The sequence below is a fragment of the Rhodnius prolixus genome, unplaced genomic scaffold (genome assembly GCF_049639745.1).
Source record: "Rhodnius prolixus isolate KJV_2025 unplaced genomic scaffold, Rpr scaffold_2, whole genome shotgun sequence".
NCBI classification, from domain to species: domain Eukaryota; kingdom Metazoa; phylum Arthropoda; class Insecta; order Hemiptera; family Reduviidae; genus Rhodnius; species Rhodnius prolixus.
Window position 1 is genome coordinate 38744986 of NW_027411592.1, and position 20663 is coordinate 38765648.

Consider the following 20663-nt stretch of genomic DNA (forward strand, 5'->3'; position numbering starts at 1 on the left):
AAAGTTCTAACTGCTTCTTCGTATTCTTAGTCTTCAAACTCAATGCAAAAATCTATATAACAATTAACGACGAAGCTACATATTATAAAAGAAAGCGACAGTGGCTCGCTTTAACGGCGGTCATCTAGCGATCACAGCCTTAGGGGGTGATACTACCTCTGTGAATAACCGACGTCAGGTATTCAGATGGTCGTGCAGCCAGCCTCGAACGTCTTGGAGGTTTGTGACAGCTAGGATAAGTGAATTTGCATAGAAAGATAGTTTGAATTGTAATTTTAGGTAACAGAATTTGACTTGGCGGAGACAAAGGAAATTTTTAAGTCGGTGTGGATGGTGAGGTTTGAGATGTAAAAGGAGCAATTTACTACACTACTTAGGAATTTTGATTGTAAGGATTGAATGTGGTAGAGCTATGTACATTTGGAAGTCCCGTTTAGTTCAAGTTCATAAGTTCATACTGGAGCTAGCAGGGTATTGAACAGTTCTTGCTTGTAAAAAGTAAGTTTGGTGCTTTTGTCTAATAGTTTCTTTAATATTCTGTATCTGTTATTCTGTATCTACAAAAATGGCAGACAGATTACAGTAATGGTAATAAAGGAAGATTCTTTAAAACTATGGCAGATCAGTTACCTAGACAACCATGGTTTAAGGGAACTGTCACTAATAAATGGGTTGTTACGACAATAAGCAGGCTGAGAGCGAACCACGCGGTGTGCGGATCGTATCTACACAGGATCAACAAAAGGTCCTCTCCTCTTTGCGTAGATTGCAATGAAGAGGAGCATTTCAAACATATAATAATATGTTCTACCAACGTTATGTGGTAGAAAGGAAACGAATGTTTGACGACTTATACAGGTATTTAGATGCACCATTTCGCTACGAAGACGTAATATTCTCCACCAACATATAATTGCTTAAGTCTGTAGCAGAGCTAGCAATGAAATATGAATGTATTTAAAAGTTATAGAATGAATGCAAGAAAATGATTAGAGAAAGATTACGTGATTTTAATTTCGGTTAAGCTACAAGGATGGCAGGAATATAGAGTACTGATCCATCCATTAGTTGTAGTATATGTAAATAGTTGTATATAGTAGAGGGATGAATGTGAGAAGCGAATGTATTTATAAGTAAAAATGGAGAGTGAGTGATATTTTAGTGATAAGCACCTAGACGATACTGGCTGTTTGGCGGAAGCCAATGCCAAAAAAAAACAAAAAAAAAACTGTTATTCAGTACAGTTCGTTTGAGTGGTATGTGTAGGTTCTACGTCAATCGTTTGTCAACGTGGTGTCCTGCATAACGGGCTTGAGTTATTTCTGGGATAGAAGTATGATTGAAATATCTTGCGAGAAGGCCTTTGTTCTCTACTTCCGGAGCCAGGGTTCCAGGATGTTTAGGTTTAGTGATGGCGAGTAGCTGTTTATAGGGGAAAAGATGAAGTATCATCGGCGTAGGTAAAGGTGATAGTGTTGTGTGATGTAGTGGGAGATTTACCGTGGATACTATAACAGAACTATTATTAAACTAACCAGTGTAGTGTCTCTATACTACAGTTATGGAAAGTAATTACACTTAATAAAAACAAGGCGTTACTTCTTTCAAATGCTGAATCGAACTGCCTAAATCTTATTTATTTAACATTATTATAAACAGAAAATAATAATTATCATATGTATAAAATAGAAGAAAAATATATAGTCCCATATGGGAGTTGAATTCTTTAGAGTGCTGCCGCCACACCAGTCCCCTCCGTAGTAGGTTGGCCGTATCTGTGCGGGGGCAAGATGAGACGGCCAGCCCGCGACCGATATCCTGTTTGGCTGCGTGATTGCTGTAGGTTTCCTGCTTCTTGTGGCGCGGGTCGCTGCTGGTCCTGTTGTGTGGCTTGTTGTGGGCTTCGCTTGTGATGTAGGTCAGAAACGCCGGCTTGACGCGGTCTATGGGCACTGTTTTTTGCTTTCCCTGTTTTTCCAGAGTGAAGGTCTTGTGGTCTTTTGCAATCACTCGAAATGGGCCTTCATATGGTGGTGTAAGTGCACGGCGGTGGCCTTCTTTGCGTAGAAAGACGTGCGAGCATGAGGCCAAAGCCTTATGTACAAATGGCCGTTGTGTTGCGTGCAACTCAGCTGGTACTGGGCGCAACTGACTTAGTGTCTGCTTAAGTTGTGCGACGAATTCCGTTTGTGGCATTATGGTTGGTTGGTCTGCGAAAAAATCTCCTGGCAGTCGCAGCGTGGTGCCGTAAGTCTACTCCGCCGGTGATAGTCCAGTGTCCTCTCTGACAGCGGCTCGGAGACCCAGCAACACAGTGGGCAAGTGCACTGCCCAATTTGTAGTGTCGTGTGAGCGTAGTGCTGATTTTAACGTACGGTGCCAGCGTTCTATAATGCCATTGGCTTGCGGATGATATGCTGAAATGTGCTTAATTTGTGCTCCTGTTAATGCTGCTAACTCCTGGTATAGTCGCGACGTAAACTGTGTCCCTTGATCTGTGGTGATGGTTGCTGGGCAACCGAACCTTGCGATCCAATGCTGGTAAAAAGCTGCGGCAACTTCTGCGGCGGTGACGCTGCGCAGAGGGATCGCCTCTGGCCATCGCGAAAACCTATCCACGCAGGTGAGGCAATAAGTGTAGCCTCGCGACACTGCTAGGGGGCCTACAATGTCCATATGAACGTGCGCGAAACGCTCTTCTGGTGGAACGTAGGGTACCAAAGGGGCTTTGGCGTGCCGCGCGACTTTATTTTTTTGGCATTCAATGCAAGCGCGGGCCCATTCCCTGCAATCTGTCTTCATTTTCGGCCAGACAAAGCGCTGCCCGACAGTCCGTGTCGTGGCCTTGGGACCGATGTGTGCCAGGCCGTGAATCCGCCGTATTACTGACTCTCTAAATTGGAATGGTAAATAGGGGCGCAAGCGTCCGGTTGAAGTGTCGCAAACGAGTGTTTGGCCGGTATTTCCAATGGGGATGGATGACAGGTGCATGGCGGTACTATGTGGGGTGTCCGGCGTGACTTGCAAGTATGACTGTAGTTGTGAGTCTGCTGCTTGTTCTTGAGCAACCTGGGTGTAATTTAGTCCTTCGAATGCGCTAACCTCATCAATTCTAGAGAGAGTATCTGCTACTGTATTAGCCTCGCCTTTGATATGGCGCACGTCGGTTGTAAACTGCGCGATGAAATCAAGCTGTCTTACTTGCCTAGGGGAAGCTTTGTCCGGTGGCTGCCGGAAGGCGTACGTTAAAGGTTTATGATTTGTACGTATTACAAACTGGCGCCCTTCCAACCAATGGCGGAATTGTCGAACCGCGGCATATGCAGCCAGGAGTTCCCTATCATATGCGCTGTACCTTCGTTCTGTATCACTAAGGCGTCTCGAAAGGAAGGCTAAGGGTTGTCTGCCTTGTGCGGTGAGCTGATGTAGCGCAGCGCCGATTGCTACGTCTGAAGCATCTACAGATAGCTCGAGATTAGGGTTCTTTTCCGGGTGTGCTAGTTGGGTAGTTTCGGCTATCGCCCGTTTGCACGTGTTGAAAGCGGCTTCTGTGTCAGAGTCCCAGTCGATTGGCCTAGTATCGCGTTTGCGACTATTCTTTAGGAAACGTAGAAGTGGGGCTTGAATGTGTGCTGCACTTGGGATGAATCTACGGTAAAAATTGAATAATCCCAGAAATCGCCTAAGTTGTTCTACTGTACGGGGTTTTGGGAATGAGGAAATTGTGGTGCATTTGGCTGGAAGGGGGCGTATTCCCTGGTCATTTACCAAATGCCCTAGAAATTGCACCTCAGGGAGTCCGAAATGGCATTTCTGAGGGTTTATTGTCAACCCATAGTTGTCCAGTCGTTGAAGTAGTTCGTCTAGGTGTTGTTTATGTTCGTCCTCTGTCGTGGAAGCAACTAAAATGTCGTCGATGTAGACGTAACAGGCGGGGAGATCTCGTGTTACCTCGTGCATGAATCTTTGGAATGTTTGTGCCGCATTGCGGAGGCCAAAGGTCATGCACGGGAATTCAAAAAGCCCGAATGGGGTGATAATAGCGGTTTTGGGTATGTCCTGGGTTGCTACCGGAATTTGGTTGTAGGCTTTCTGTAAGTCTATTGTAGAAAATATCGCTTTACCCGCAAGAGAGCTTGTGAAGTCCTGGATGTGTGGCAATGGGTATCGGTCTGGTATAGTCAGTGCGTTTAGTTGGCGGTAGTCGCCGCAGGGGCGCCACTCTCCCGATTTCTTTCTTACCATGTGCAAGGGGCTAGCCCAGTGGCTATTAGAGGGGCGACAGGTGCCTTCCTTGCACATGCGGTCAAATTCCGCTTTGGCGGCTTCCAGTTTGTCTGGGGGAAGGCATCGCACTCTTGCGAATGCTGGCGGTCCAGAGGTTTGAATGGTGTGTGCAATTTTTAGTTGTGGCTGTGGCTCTGGTGGCAATAGCCCGACGACTCGAGGGAAGCGGTCTAGCATGGATAAATAAGCGTTCGTAGGCCGGTTGGGTGGTACAGTGGACGTCTCAATGCTGGCTGCAATAATACCAGGCCCGTGGTGCGTTTGCGGTCGGGATGAAAGTAGGCATTGTTGGTGCAGGTCAACTATCCATCCCTGAGCCCGCAGAATATCCGCTCCGAGTATGGGGCGAGATACTCCCGCGATATAGAAACGCCAGCATGCTATTAGGTCATTTCCGAAATTGAGGCGTAGTGTTTTTTGCCCAAAGACCGGTATGGAGGTGCCGTTAGCTGCTATCAAACGTGTAGTAGGGGTATTGTGAGTTGTATTGTTATCGTTTGGAGGTATTGCAGAAACTTCTGCGCCTGTATCTACTAAAAAGGATGTTCCTGAGACTCTGATATAGAGGCGGCTAGATATTGAGGCCAAACCGCTTGCCGCCTCTAGCGATTGGCCGAAAGGTTTTCCGAGCGGAATTGACATGGGAATTTACATTTTTGAGCACGAGCTCCAAAACGAGTGTGGTAGTAGCAGGTGGGTGTTTCTCGCGCTTTAAGGGTGTGCAACTGATCAGAGAGCTGTTTTATTTGCATTTCTAGCTCGGTTATCCTTGAGGCATTAGCACTGTTCTTTCGTTGGTGTAAGTATGTGCGAGCGTCTGCGACTTCCGCTTGAGCAAGCCCGTACTGTGCGGTCGCGCCTTGCTCTTCGGGGTTCGATGTTTCTGTGACGCCATCGACTGGCGCCATTACTGGTGGCATGTTTGTGGGGGCGGCATAGCTGGGTTGTTGTGCGGTTAAAACACGGTCAGCAATGGCCGCTAACTCTTCTAAAGGCGCGGAATGCGCGACCACTATAGTCCGCAGGTTAGTTGAAAGTCTTTGGAGCCACAACCGTCGTATGACGGTTGCTCCCACTTCTGTCCCAGAAGCTAGTCGCTGAAGGTCGTCCAGCAGTTGCGTGGGGCGTCGATCACCTAATTCGCCTTCGGCGAATAATCTATCGAGGCGCCGTTCGCTCGTTACTCCGTATCTAGTAATTAAATAACTGCGCATGGCCAGATACTTACCCCCTGTGGTTGTGCGTATAGCGCCTGCTGCCTGAGCCATTATGTCCGTGGGTAGAAGTGCCGTTAGATACGCATATTTCTTCTGATCGTCCTGCACCGCTCCGAGGTTCATAGCATTGTCGAACTGCTCCAGCCACGTTTCTACATGTTCAGCCGTGAAAGGCGGTGTTAGAGCGCGAGGATTGTAGACCTGCGCTGCCGGCACAGCGTGTTGTGACCATGGTGGTGTTGCTACGGTAGCAGAGATGGTATCATGCGTCTCACCTAGTGCGTTTGGTGAGCTAGAGAGCGCCCTCCTGGTTCTCTGTCTTTTGCCCACCATTTCCGGTTGTCCAAGGCGGGGTCACCAGTGTAGTGTCTCTATACTACAGTTATGGAAAGTAATTACACTTAATAAAAACAAGGCGTTACTTCTTTCAAATGCTGAATCGAACTGCCTAAATCTTATTTATTTAACATTATTATAAACAGAAAATAATAATTATCATATGTATAAAATAGAAGAAAAATATATAGTCCCATATGGGAGTTGAATTCTTTAGAGTGCTGCCGCCACACCAGTGGATCATCGATTAACCTGGTAATAAAATAAAATAAATAAAGAATTGATAAATTCTAGGCAATGGCAAAATCACATGTTTTATTTCATTAAACATTCTCTTTTATTGTGTTTCATTAAAAAATATTTTCTGATTGCAGATGACATGGGTAGAGTGTCGGGGCGCGTATTGCGCGAACGAGCCAATATGTCCTTTTGCATTGTGGTCATCTTCTTTGCTGTCTTCTTTGTGATCGTTCTCACGGAAATTTTTCTAATTGATCAGAGCAGCAGATCAAGAGGAAGGCGGGCTCATTCCAGAAGTCGCCCCAGCTATGAAGATGCTGTAAATAATTTTATAAATTTAATTTTTGTAAAAAACTTTGGAATAATTTTTTGTATTTTATTAAATTTAACCGGCTTCTCTCACAGTTTGATTACAAAATATAACATTTATATAAATGTTAAGTTACCCTCAAAACAGAGATGCCATGGCATTGAAATCGTACTGATAAATGTTAAGTTGCAATTTCCCTAAAACGTCCTACATAAATTTATCTGAAAAAAGTTTTAGTTTAAAGTTGGTGCTTAGTCAATACAAAGTATAAAAATTAATAATTCAATTTGTTTTGAGAACGTTTAGATAAAAAAAATGTAATGATGTTTTGATTTCGACCGTTGTTAATAGATAATCCTTGGAAATATTGAGAAGCGGACAATCATATTTTGTAGACAAATTTCTTTTTTTACCAAAGTTTCGGCTAATATTACCTTCTTCAGGGTAATATACATTTGTAGAGTTACTACATCATCACAACTGTTTGTCAATACTTTTGTATTCAATTCGCGAACTATGGGATTTCCCAGGTCTGATCAGGATCTAGATATTTTATATTGCTTGTACGCTAGAAGTAATACAATGTACAAACCTACCTTCGTAAACAAGACCTTAAAAAGAAAATTTATGTATTCATTTTATCTTGTAATTAGAACTCATCATCTCAAGAACATTTAATGTTCTTCTAAGTCTTTCTAAAAACATTTTCTTTTACCCTTGTTGCTTAATGTGAAAGAAAAATGAGACCTAAAACTCTGAACTCAATAAATGTCGGTAAATTTATGTAACAAATGCAATTGATGGTAAAGTATATTTTGGGTTTGATAATTATCGCTTTTTTTTATCTTTGATTACTGATTGAGTGCTCATTAGCTTCCAAAATAATATTCATTAATTTTAAATTAACAAAGAAGTTGTGTGAGTTAATACACCTACTTTTTTAGCAACACTTTCTACACTTTTGGTTGGTTCAGCTGTACATTAAATTTATTTTCTTAAAAGATTTTCATCTTATAAATAGTAATCAGATTTTTCATTCTAGCATGGTGAAGATTACCTTGTGTACCAAGGAGTACCAGAAGAAGGCAGAGCTATTTTTGCTAGGCCTCAATACCTGAGGCAAAATTCTATCTCAGCTTTCAAACCAAACGCCAATACTAGCATTCCAGCTAAAGATGGGGTGTGGCAGACCGTGGCAGGAACTAGGTATGTCTCATCACCTAGTTATTATATGCTTTAGAATTGAATTATTGATTAATGTGACAAAAATCAACTCACGCAAGATTTTAAACCTTTAGAGGTTCATTATTATTATTATGGTGTTGATATAGTGATTACGAAGCGAAATTTGTAAAAACGAGAAGCCCAGTTAAAATTTATTTATTTATTTGCCAGAAAAAAATGTTAATAATAAAGTAAGTGCTTTGCTTCTGCCCCGACCTGATATGGTAGTAATTTGGGAACCCTATCTCTTCTGCCATAGTTTTGAGGGAAATAATAGTGTAGTACTATTTTAACGGTTTCAGCTCCTCCGCCAGTTCCAGTATTTCTTAACTAGCTAAGCATTTGAGGAGCCCATGTTTCCATCAATATAATCACTTTTTGCGTTTCTTTGCCAATTACGAGTATACCTGCTGTGGCAGTCAAAGTAATGAAGGCCCCAGTACATATTTCAACTCTCTCATCTTCCACCAATCTGGGCGGAGTATCCAAATATAAGGGAAAGCTCTCAACTTGAAAATTAACTGGGGACAATAAGACAGAATATTTAACAGGAGAGATGGGAAACCCTACGCTTTCCAAAGCATCTCTAGGCCGATTTAGTTACCACAATAAAAAACAACTACAACAACTACCAAGCTGAGGATGAAGCCGGGTCTAGTCCCGTATCTGAACCACAGACTCACGAAATCTGGATGAATCCTTAAGGGAAAATTAAAGTTCGACCATCATTCTAATCCTAACCACCCCTGACGGTGAACAATCCGTCTTAAGATAGATGGATCCGTCTCACAAACACCACAGAAAGAGTCGTGAGCAAGTGCCTTATTTGTTGATTTGGATACCCTAGAGTATCGCTAAGCTTACACACACAGCAGGTGCCTAAAAGAGGTTCGATCGAGATCCTACAAGATCTCAACTGGACTAAATAACGATAACAACCTGGACTAAATTGAACAATCTATTTAGTCAAGTACTTCCGCAGAAGTATCTTTACGATAATTTAAACAGGTCCTTTAATTGAAACTTAAATTATCACCTTCTTGCGACGGTCTTCAAAACAGGTATTCCCGATGGAACCTCTTTACTGAAAATTCACACGATTGTAATACTTAGAATTGTAGGAAATATCATTGGCTCATTTTTAATGTTTTATTTATTATTTACTGTCTAGATACAAATTCTATGTTTTTTCTGCCTACTATGATTGGAGAGGTTCAAGAATGATAAGAGTAATGGGTGCTACAAAAACCAGAGGACCAGATCGAGTGTGGTGTCTACTTTGGTACAATTTACCGAATAACACCCATACAGTTACCGTCAATGCAAAAGTCAAGGTAATTATCAATCATGTAACCATTGAAACTGTACAAATTTACTCTTCTCAAAACATGTTCAATTAAACAGCTTCGTTTATCTTGTTATTGTCATAAAATATTTTTGTTGTTCAGATGTCAAAGCAAATTTGGCCTCAAAAATCTGTAGATTATAATAACTTCAAAGATATTCTTTTTTGGAAATTCTCAGAATAAATTTAGTTTAGAAAAGTGCTATTCCTTCATCAAACGAAAACGAGATTCGTTTGTGTCCCTAACCATCAATCAGCGTTGTTTGTCTAATGTTATTTAGTTGGCTCTCTCAGGCTCTGTAAGAACAATTACTTTAAGTATTCCATTAGAGGAAAATCAGATTCGACCGGCTAATTACTGAGATCCTTTGAAATGCGTTCAACAATTAGTGCCTTGGGCCAATTCATTTTAGGAGAAGCTGCTTTCAATGTCCTCCTTATCCGTGGCATTCACTCCTGAGCTCCTTGAATATAGATCGTTTGCAGTACCTCGCCTTCCATTTTACAGACCCATCCTCCTTTGTGATACCTTCGCTCATCACATGCCTTCTAGATAAAAATAACACTGAACCGCCATTGAGTCACCTGTCTTGCATAAGTCAAGCCTTTCCTCGTGATCCTCTAATTCCACCGCGCACGGAAAACTTCAAACGCTTGCTCCGGGTATGGTGCGAACCAAGCTCCGACTTGTACCCACCTACTTATTTTGCAACATTTTGCTCTTCCATTTTCATGCGAATCTCTGGACAGAGTATGGAATGCACACTTAAGAAAGGGCTAAGAGCTGCACAAAGAATCTTCCTGCTTTTGTGTCAGGCATGCTACATTGCCTCTACCATGTATTGAGTGGTTGACCGCAGATAAAAATAGATGTTGTCAGATCTTTAGGGGAACATTTTATCAGGAAGGGTCTCACAGAATAGACGCGATGTTTGGAATGCTGAATGATTACCTAAAATCAGAACCAAGGAGTAGTCTAGACCTGTCTGCTAGTAAAGTGGCAGATGAACGATTGTAACTGATTAGGGAACAGAAGAATGACATACGTTTCCCTGAAGTAGATTCTTGTAAAAGAAGGACATTATCCTCCTTATGAAGTGGTGTGTTTCCTCATTGGGCACGGTCCTTTTAGGAGAAATTTTATCTGATGAATTTTGCGGAGGAAATTTTTGAATATATTGAAAGAGAAATCTTAGGAACATGTTCTATCACATCGCATTGGTATATTACATAGACCAGGTTTATAGGTTTGTATATTTTATCCGAGCAGGCTCCCCAAAAAATCCTTTCCTTGAGGGTCAAAAAAGGAACACGCTATTCCTGTTAAATGTTTTTATATCTTCATTACTTTCTGCTTAGCGTTGATGATTCAGTCAGTCAGTTTTACACTATCTATAAAACTTCAAGTCGTTTTAATGACTTTATTTATCTTGATTTTGATTTATCTTGTTATTAGGCAATTTCAAAGTTTGTTTTTATTTTTATTAATGTGTTATAATTGCAGGTTATAAGAGAAAATTGGAATTTAAAATACAGTGCCTGTTTTATATTATGCACTTTGCAAGGAAACTTGACTGTACCTCACTCTGTGTCAATTGTAAGCAGATCGAATGTTACACCATTAAACAGGATGATTGTAAATCACGCATACGCTGGCATGAAACCAACGCCTACCCCGCCGCCTAATACAATAGCTGTTTGTGTAAAACCCTTACACTTTACATACAATCAGGTTAGTTCTTATGATCGTTTATTTACTTAAAGGTGTAATACCTTATTGCTGCTTCTAGGTGATCGTTTTTTCACCAAATTTAGACATAATTTGAACAGATACTTCTTGAACTAAATTCTCCTCTTTTAATGTACGTATATGCTATTTTTCTTTTACTTAATTCTCACTAAAATGTTGTGAGAATAATTGAAGTCATGTTTTCCACTAAAAGTTTATTAAAAATTTTGGCTAATGTTGGAAATGAGAGACCCCTGTCACTCATCTGTTGTCAAAAAAATTTGAACTACAAATGTCAGTGGTTCTAAAACGTTATTTTTGTTATAAGATTCTATTTTTTTATAATTTTTTTTGGGGGCGCATCGACTACCGAGGTCATTAGCGCCCTTAATCAAATGATATATTGTGCGGAAAAATAGTATTTTTAATACAAAGTGAGGCTAGGTAAGTGATTTGTTTTCATTCTTAAAACATAAAGAATAGGTTCCTAGATATCACTTGACTTTATGGAACCGGTTCCTAAAAATGTAGGATGTCATCACTGGAGCGAAGCCTATCCGTTCCTCTCTCAGAAGTTTCCTTAATCTGATTAAAATGAAAGTTGAAGACAAACGTGAGTATAATATGTTTACAAAAAATAAAGAAATTCTCTGGAGTTGAATCAATCCATTCGGTAAAGTTATACTTGCGATTGAAGGGTTCTGTTCGCTAAGTTACAATGGGATCCCCGTACAAAACTCAGTCTAAATATAAAATTTCAGCTTCTTGCGATTAACAATTTTTCAGATATTTTGTTCACATACAATGTACAGAAAACATTTTATAAAAACACTGATTTGGGCTAACGGGATCTCAAAACTCGAATCAGGGGAGGTTTTCAATGGAAAAACTGAAAATCAATAATTTGACAATAAAACTGTCCTTTCTATTATATGTTTGCTTAATTATTATAATTTCTGTTAGATTTACCTACTACAAGGCTACTTCTATCATTAGAAAGATCTCTTTATGTACTATAATAGAAGAAAGATAACTTTTGCTACTAATTTATTTAAAAATTCTTTTAATGCATTCGCCTTTCTTTTGCTAAAATTATTATCATTCTTCTAAGATTAAGCTGGCGAAGAAGTCACTTATGTGCGCCGTCCTTGTTATTTGAAAATATAATTACTGAATAAGTCCGAAAGGAAATCCATAGAAACAGCCAGACTCTTTTGTTTAATTCTCAATTAACTTACTAATTACTTACTTATTGTTAGCCTGAAGTCACAGATGGCTAAAAATTATATTAAATTATTTGACTTCGATAAAGTATTGAAAATATGAAATAGGTATACTACATTTGAGAAATCGTAATTCATTGAAAGAATAAGAGAAAACCAAAATGGCATTCAGACGATTTTTGTTTTCTATCTCGCACTTTCAGCCGTACATTTTATTTACCACAGTGTACGTTTGAGTTACCAAATCAGACAATATTCACCACTTTAGCAAAGAAAGATGGAGAGACATCTTTGATAGTGGGTTGTAGAGCCTCGGATGATTATGCAATATTCCAGAAATCAATTCAATCAAATCAGTTTTCGAAAAAGTAAAATTTAAATCTGAGTAGTAATTAATTATTCAAAGTTAAACGAAAAGAAAGATGAAAACACACTTTTGTAAACAGATAGTTGAGCATTAGAAAAAATCAACTCAATTCCTGGCGTGCTAAATATAAAGAAAAAACTCGATAATCACGAGTTAGTAATATGTTATCGCTAATAAAAAATTTAGGTTCAGTACAATATGAAATTTAATGGTCAGTGAAACTGGAAGAATAATATCTAATGGATAGCATACCAATTTACTCAGCATCTGTTATGTGTTTCTGTAAAGAATACTACTTAATTTATATGTTAAAATATGTTTCAGTCACTCCAAATGTTGGAATTTATTGAATTGAATAGTTTATTGGGAATGGATCATATCACTTTTTACAATGATTCTATCAGTTCCACAACAAATTGCATTTTAAATCATTACATTCGTGAAGGTTTGTAAAAAAAAAATCTCAAATGGTATTTTAAATAACCGGTCTATCTTTGCATTTAAATGATTTACTATTCTAATTTTTAGGACGTGTAGCAGTTCTTCCATGGAAATTAGACATGGCTTCACAACGTGAAATACGAACTGAAGGACTTTTTGCAGCCCTTAATGATTGTCTGTATAGAAATATGTACAAATTCAGTCATGTCGCTTTAATAGATATGGATGAAATTGTCATGCCAAAATATAATGATACGATTCAACAATTTATGCAGTAAGTGTAAATTTATATTTGGATCTTCTTCAGCAGAATGTAAATCTCTTATCTTTCACATCTTCATGAAAGTTCCAAATGCTAACAAGAATAAGTCTCTGATTTCTTACATTCTTTAGAGCTCTAATCTTTTTTCGATTTCCTTATTGGAAATTTGAAAATCTTTATTTCGTCAATACAGTCAAACTTTATTTTTTTAATGTGTGTACAAATCTGTGGTAATTAGGGCCTGAAGGTTTGTTTTGAACAAGACAGTATCCTCTCGTTACAATTAGGTTATGTGAGGCTTCTATGAAGGGAAAATCTGAGAATAGTTTTTAAAAAAATCTAACTTCTGAGCCAATCTGCGATCCTTCGGGCATTAAGGGCAATTGTGACACATTTTGTCCAAAGAGGATACGCAATATTTTCAAATAATAATTTATAAGATTATCACTTAGAGATGTTTGCTAATTATTTAAAGATAAATATTTAAAACAGAACCAATGAAAACCTCTTCATTCGTCGTGGGTGGATCTTTCTCCCTCTTTTGACGTATTACGGTTCGGTAAGTACTTACCGATAGCTTTAAACTCTTTAAGTGAGTTGGGCATCTGTTTTGGTCTCTGTTCTGTACAATATTTGAATCTTGCGAGAGTAATCTATTTTTTAGCGGTAAAAGCCAAAGCAAAACAAGGAATTATCGCTCTGCTTGAACTTTGTAAAGCTAATGATCGAGCACATATGTGTCTTATTTCTCAGTTGTGTTTTATGCATGGCTGTTCTCAAATATTGGCTTATTAAATATTATTTCGGGTTGTTTATTTACATTTTAAATATGTTTCAGATGGATGAGCACGAGATTGAATACTAAATCCACAGGATCCTATTCGTTTCAAAACGCATTTTTTTACTTACAATGGCCTGACGATGTAACCCTTTCTGATGAACCATTTGAAAGCAGCCTTACCACCTTAAGAAAAACTAGGCGACGAGCTAAGTTACATCCACACAAACAAAGGTCCAAATATATTTGTCGTCCAGAATTCGTTATTGAGGCAGGTAATCATTTTGTCTGGGAGTTTGTACCTGGCCATGGTACACTTAATGTTCCATCGGATGCTGCGATCTTAAATCATTATAGGTAATATTTTCAATTTACATGTAACCAGCATTCTATTAATTATATCTAATATGTGTAAATATATGAATCGAGAATAATAGGATTATAGTAGGAAAGTAAGTTTTGTTGTAGGTGTTGTATGTTGTTGTTGAAGAGAACGAAAAGTAGATTACAGAGGTAGATAGAGGGTGGCGAAATTCACTGTACCTCTACAGACCTATTGTTGCTCCCCTACCAGTATTGTTCGTAGAATGTTGACGTTTTAAAAGTGTACTATATGCAAATGTTAATAAGATACAAACGTGTAAGTTCGATGAGTATATGAATTTGAACGTGAGTTTGCCTGGGTATACGTTAAACCTACCAAGGTTGTACTAAACATCATCTGTCTCTGCTGGCGCTTCGTATAAATGTGTGTGTGATATGCAAGTTAAACTGGTATATTCACGAGGTTGTCAAAATCTCTGAAGAATAGCAGTTGCACAATCTCTTTAGGTCCAAACTCTTATTCTTTATCAGACTTTTTAATGTAAAAGAATACCTAAAGGAAACGTTGAATAACCTATCTAATTTAAGCAACATAAACATGAGTTACACTATTTTCAATTTTATAAAATTGATGAACTGAACTTTCTACATTTCACTGACGGTTGAAAAATGCTCATTTAATGAAGATACTTCTCTATATCCTTGCAATTATATTTTTATATATGAACTAAATTGAAATAAGAAGGCTCCTAATTAGCTTCTGAAATTATTACATAAATTTGTGTAAGGTGTGGGACAAACAGTAAAATATTAGTACCAGTATTAGTCTCAGTAGAAACTTAAAGATTAGTAATTGAATCAAAATTATTATTGTGTTTCAGTTTCACAAGTTTAATCATAGAATATAATTATATGATTTTCCTTTATTATAAATAAATAAGCCATTTATTGCTGAACAAAAACGCATAAATTTAATAAACAGTACAATAGTAAATTTAATCAAATCAAATAAATTTAATTAACTCAGCCGGTTTTCTTTATTAAAACTCTATAAAAATTATTTCTTCTAGTTTCCAAACAACAAGAGGCAACAACATATAGTATGGTATTATAGTATACTATAATATAGTATAATAGAGGCACCCAGTAAGAATTTAGCTCTTCTAAATTATTGTAAAGAACTTCATACTCAGCGTCTCTACATATACATGTATTTACAACTTCTAATATAATTTGTTCATTGGCAGATTTAATAAAACATACATGTGTTCAGTGTAAGAGATTTCTATTTCAAGTTTCTAAACATTAAATCCATTTCTTATTGCTAGTAATACCTTACCTCTTCTAACCTTGTCTGTACGCTGTTATGATTTTAGCGAAATACTTTTTGATTGAATTTAATTCACAATTTGATTAGGTTATTTTAAAACATCAATTCATCAAAATTTAACAAGAAAACCAAATTGAGAGGATTTTTCAGCAATTTCAAGAGAATTTCTTCATTAAAAAAAAAAAAAACATTTTATTGGTGCTTTACTTTTAAGAGGCTATTGACTTAACGTCCTAGGAAGATCAATTTTTTTTTTTTTTTTAATGAAGACATTCTCAGGGATTTGCCGGACATCCTTTCTTTCTTCTTCTTCGAGACCGCAACCTAACAATGTTAACATTACCACCTATAAGTAGTGCCTATCCCAAGTCGACAACTCCAGGAGACTGAGGGGCCTTCAGCGTAGGCAGTCTTCCTATGTCTGGCGGGGTTCTATAGAGGTATAAATTCCCAGCGTATTTTTAGGTGACATGTAGACTGAAATAAAATTTAATGGATAAAACATGGTTAGGAAATGGTTCAGCGAACACAGACTTCGACAGGCAGTGAATTATTTAGAGTGACTTCAATGGACTGGGTTAATAAGGCACATTCTAAACAAGTAAGGACTACAGCGTTGTGAGGGAATGATCTAAGACCAGAAGAGAAGATATCACAGAGGCGACTAGCGGGGAAAAACCTGGAATTTTTTTAGTCACGTTCATTTTTAAGGAGTTCAAATTTTTACTTACTGTTGAGAGTATTTAAGTATTCAAGTGTTATACTCGTAATATAACCATTTCGCTCCAGATTTTATGTATTTTCCCAAATTCTCTAAATAGTCAAGATACCAAATATCTATTCTATAATCAGACATCGGAATTAAGATTGCAGATTTACACTTTCTGAGATTTTCAGTTCAGACTTATAGATACCTTCAAAAACAGTTTAATTTTGAAAAATTGTATTTTCTTAGGAGAAGAAAGAAATAAGAACAACACTCAGCACTGTTAATTACTTCATATTTATGTCGTGTAATGGACCACATTTTCTTTATAGTCTATGTAATAAAAAAATAATATTTCATGAAATGATCCTTTTAAAGAAAGGCATGATTTTGTTTTTGCTCAATGTACAGTAAACAAGTACATATGCCCACGATTTTAGAATCTATTATTTTGAATCCTACTCATTGAACTCTTTTTCTTCCAACAGGGTATGTGAGTTTGGTGGTGATGATTGTGTTAAGTCTGCTTCAGTCATAGATCGGACTGCTTACAGATATAAGAAACGACTAGTGGAACGAGTGAGGGCAAAATGGGCAGAACTTAAAACTGAATGTTTTCTTCCTGAAGTTGAGGATGCTCAAATTAAGAAACGAGTTGTTAAAAAGAAATCAGTGGACTCCATTAAAGTAAAAACTAGGTAGCAATAAAAAATAATAATTAATTTAGTAAAAAAGTGAGTTGATGTAAAAGTATAAAGATGGTTATGGGGTGAAAAAACAAAAATGAATTCTCCGCAAGTCGAGCTTCGAACAACATGTATGTATGTACATACATATACATATGTATATATATGTATGTATGTATATTTTTTTTAATTAAGTTAAAAATATAATTAATGATTTACTGTGATATTTCTAATTTTAATGTAATATATTTATTGATTATTGTAAAGTTATCAATATTTTATTGTGAAAGGATATTACTCATATACATTATGTATAATCAAAAATTTAATAAGTAATTCCCAGACGTGAGTGTAACTTAGTTTTGTGTAGTGTAATTTAGTTGTATTATCCGCAGGTTCCTCTAATTATAACAAAATAGTCCTAGCTTAAACGTATCCATTTTGGTTCAATTTGATTACGAATGGAAAGAAAAATTTATTTATAGAAAGAAGGATTTATGAATTGCACATGTAACTGTAATTGAGAGTGAAATAATTCAATGGCGTTTACAAAAGCTATTTGTTGATAGAAAGTAATTTAGTTGTACATATTTATGTCAGATTATAAAATGGCTCTCAACAGATCTATATACGTCTAGTATATTCGTATAATATGTATATTAAATTTTGTATTTTATTATTTTAATGAATGATGATTTGTTTCTTTTTTTAAAGAATTTTTATTTTTACGAATGTAAATTTATACTAAGTTTAAATTAAATTAGATTTGTAATATCAATTATTTCGCGAGTTAAATAAAGTGGCCCTTTTTTTTCTTTTTTTAAAATTCTAATTGCATGATTTGTAAAAATTTATTATTGTAAGTGCCTTCATTTTCTGGCAGCGCCTCAAGTTTTCCTTACTCACTGGTCTTTATAACTTGAGTCATCAGTTTTTCAAGACAAATTTATTAAGATTTATAGCAATTTCCAAAAAAACAAACAGAAGATGATTCAGTAATTCACTGTTTTGTTTAATCTGTTTTATTCAAGCATCTAATTGTAGCAAATATTTGCTTAATGTTGTACATATAAGTAACATCCGAACACAACTCAAGAGGCCCTACTTGTCACTATAAAGATATACGGACAACATTACTTCTCAAGTTACTCGCAAAATACAAAGCAAGGTTAATGTAATGAGACGTATCTTCAACGAAACTTTTACCCTTCATATGATATGAAATAAAGCACACAAATACCCTTCCTCCTATATATAGGCTTTAGTACTATAACTAAAAAATTTAAAGTAATCTAAACAAATTATATAATATTAACAAAAGAGTTAATAATTAAAGGTTTAACTAATATGTCTTATACGAAGTTTAAAGAAAATACAAAAAAAATTTCCTTCACTCAATGGACCTCAACAATTTTATATTTACGATTTAATTTCGAAAATTTGAAATCGCAAAAACTCGCTCATCAAGCAGTTTGGAAGTAACAGGATAGTACGTATGAAGTATTTTTTTATTTTTCTAAATAGTATTAGCATTAGAAATAGTCACAAGTAGTGAAATTAATTCATGCAATGAGTAACCATGAGTGCACATAACTGCAAAAACTCGTGTAAGTCCGGAATTATAAAAAATGGTTTAAAAAAAAAATTAAAAAAAGGTTTATGGGTTTATTTTATAGCTGAGACACGTAAGATGCTCACTTACTGTACATGCACAATGCACTCACAGTTCACAGTAATAGCTGTGCCATCTACATCTGTTGATAAAAAAACTCGGTAAGTTAGATGTTGTCCAGCATGGACTTAAAAAACTTAATTTGCATTTTGTGTTGTCCAGCAAAAAGGTAAGATTTTTTACTTTAATTAAAGCACAAATGTGTTCTTCAATTGTGAATGACATAAAAAACAATTACAGGACATTATATTGGGGAAGGAGAGAGATCTAATGGCACTGGAATATGGTTAGTTATTCCTGTATGCTGCGACGGCAGGGACATCTGGGACTGATTAATCCTCTCTGATGGTTTCTCTTTATTTCAGCTGCTTTTCTAGAGGAGCCTAGGGTAGTTACCATAATGGGTGTACATCGTCCTGGCACACTTTCAATTTAACACTCCAGAGAGTGGTTATCGTATCTGCCGAGTCCCTCTTTTCTTCTAAGAACTTCCCCAGAGTACCTGGGTGCATTGCTTCATCACCTTGGGATGGATGTTGCTGTATGAATGGACTCACCCGGCACAGTAGGTGGCTTAATAAATCTAATTAAAGGTCGCACCGCAGAACATCCCTTTGACAACAATAAAATAAATTAAAAAAGAAAAACAAAGTCCTACTAGCAAGATTTTGTGGCCCATAGGTGTTTTTTAATGCATTTATCTACCAGTTAGATTATGTACATTTTTGTTTTTCCTAGTGCAGATTTTTCAGTTTCTCAAATTGCTTCTTCGGTGCTTAAGGGAGTAAGAAAAAAAATCTAAATCTAAATGTGCTTTGTTTTTGTATGTTCCTTAATATTTGTATACATTAAATAAATACTAAGTTGAACAATTTCTCAAATCAAGTATTAAAAGTATATACAGGGGGTTCATTTTAAGACGGCTCAAATACATTTTAATGCTTAAACGGTTAATCTGAGCAAAAAAAATGGTAGAGGAAAAATTTGTTGCCCGTCACCTCTAGTTTCAGAATATGTGACTTGATTTTAGATTCCTGCCCACATACGCGGCTGACGCGCAACCAAAATTAAGGGTTCGCAGTTGACCCCCATTTTCACTTACACAGTTTTAAATAGTATAAAAAGTTATGAAAGAAACAGGAAACCACAATTCGATATCTTCAAAATTAAAGGTGCTAGGCCATTTCAAAATCTGGTTCTTATTAATCATATTTCAATATCTTGAACAATAAACTTGTTATCAAAGAGAAAGAAGAGCAAGCGATTGGTCATTTTTATGTATTTTTTCATCCCCTTTCTACTAAAAATATTGCCAAAGCAGTAAAGCTAGTATTTTTCTTAATATCGGGAAATAAGTCGTTTTTCGAGTGATTTTTCTAAGAAAAATCAAATGTTAAGAGCTTTAGATGTTCTCAAGCATACACAAAATGGCTAAAAATTAATTTTACATCTGTTACAAACAAGAAGGTTCAATAATTATTTGGTAATTTTGGGAGAGTTGCGTTTAATTACCAAAAAAATTGGAAACCTCCTGCCACATATTTAAGTGATCAATATCTTTCATGTAAAGGATTAAACTTATTCCTTAATTTATCAAATAATCTTTACTTTACTTAACTTGTGAAGCATGTACTGTGCCTTCAAAGGTGCCTCCTCTGGCTCGCAAGCCAGGTTAGCCTGGAGGTTATCAACTGCTCTCTGTATCTGAAGATCGATTTTCAATTAGGTCAAGGAATTTCTGCTATTACCCAATTGTTTTTGGTTGGATAATAATGGATTCATGGATAAATTTTTATAATATCAAAAGTTCTCTTATTAACGATGAAACCGGGCACACAAATTTCTTTTTCTGGCTTCTCATATCAGTTCCGCAATTGCCTCTTTTTAATGTTTGAGTTCAGTGTTCATCTCACTAATGCCTAGTTCTCTATTAATTCCTGTACATCAGTTTTCACAGGAGAAATCTTTCATTTTCATTATCACCAATTGTTTTCTATGTCCACTCCCAGTTACGCCTCACTGTGTTAACACCAACACTTTCAATGCTGCATCCACAAAACCAAATTTATTGTTAAAAACATTGGACAATGCTCGATCAGCGTTAATACAACTAAACAGACACTTTAATACAGATAAACAGATTGTCTAGTAAAATACTATACAAAAATAAAATGAAACTAGCTCAA

The 20663-nt window shown here is 36.7% G+C and overlaps 1 protein-coding gene across 2 annotated transcripts in view; it reads left to right on the forward strand.

Moving 5' to 3' along the window:
* Positions 1–17583, forward strand: part of LOC141449614 (uncharacterized) — a 188765-nt gene extending 171182 nt beyond the window's left edge. Inside the window, exons 1-9 of one of the 2 annotated variants that reach the window (XM_074119181.1) lie at positions 6019–6095; positions 6215–6399; positions 7433–7596; positions 8786–8948; positions 10464–10691; positions 12603–12723; positions 12807–12993; positions 13820–14116; positions 16608–17583. In XM_074119181.1, coding sequence (XP_073975282.1) covers positions 6220–6399; positions 7433–7596; positions 8786–8948; positions 10464–10691; positions 12603–12723; positions 12807–12993; positions 13820–14116; positions 16608–16821 — 1554 coding nt within the window. In that variant the 5' untranslated portion in view covers positions 6019–6095; positions 6215–6219 and the 3' untranslated portion in view covers positions 16822–17583. Of the gene's footprint in view, positions 1–6018; positions 6096–6214; positions 6400–7432; positions 7597–8785; positions 8949–10463; positions 10692–12602; positions 12724–12806; positions 12994–13819; positions 14117–16607 lie in introns of those variants that run through there. The other variant, XM_074119180.1, reaches the window with a different exon arrangement.
* Positions 17584–20663: the final 3080 nt, after the last annotated feature.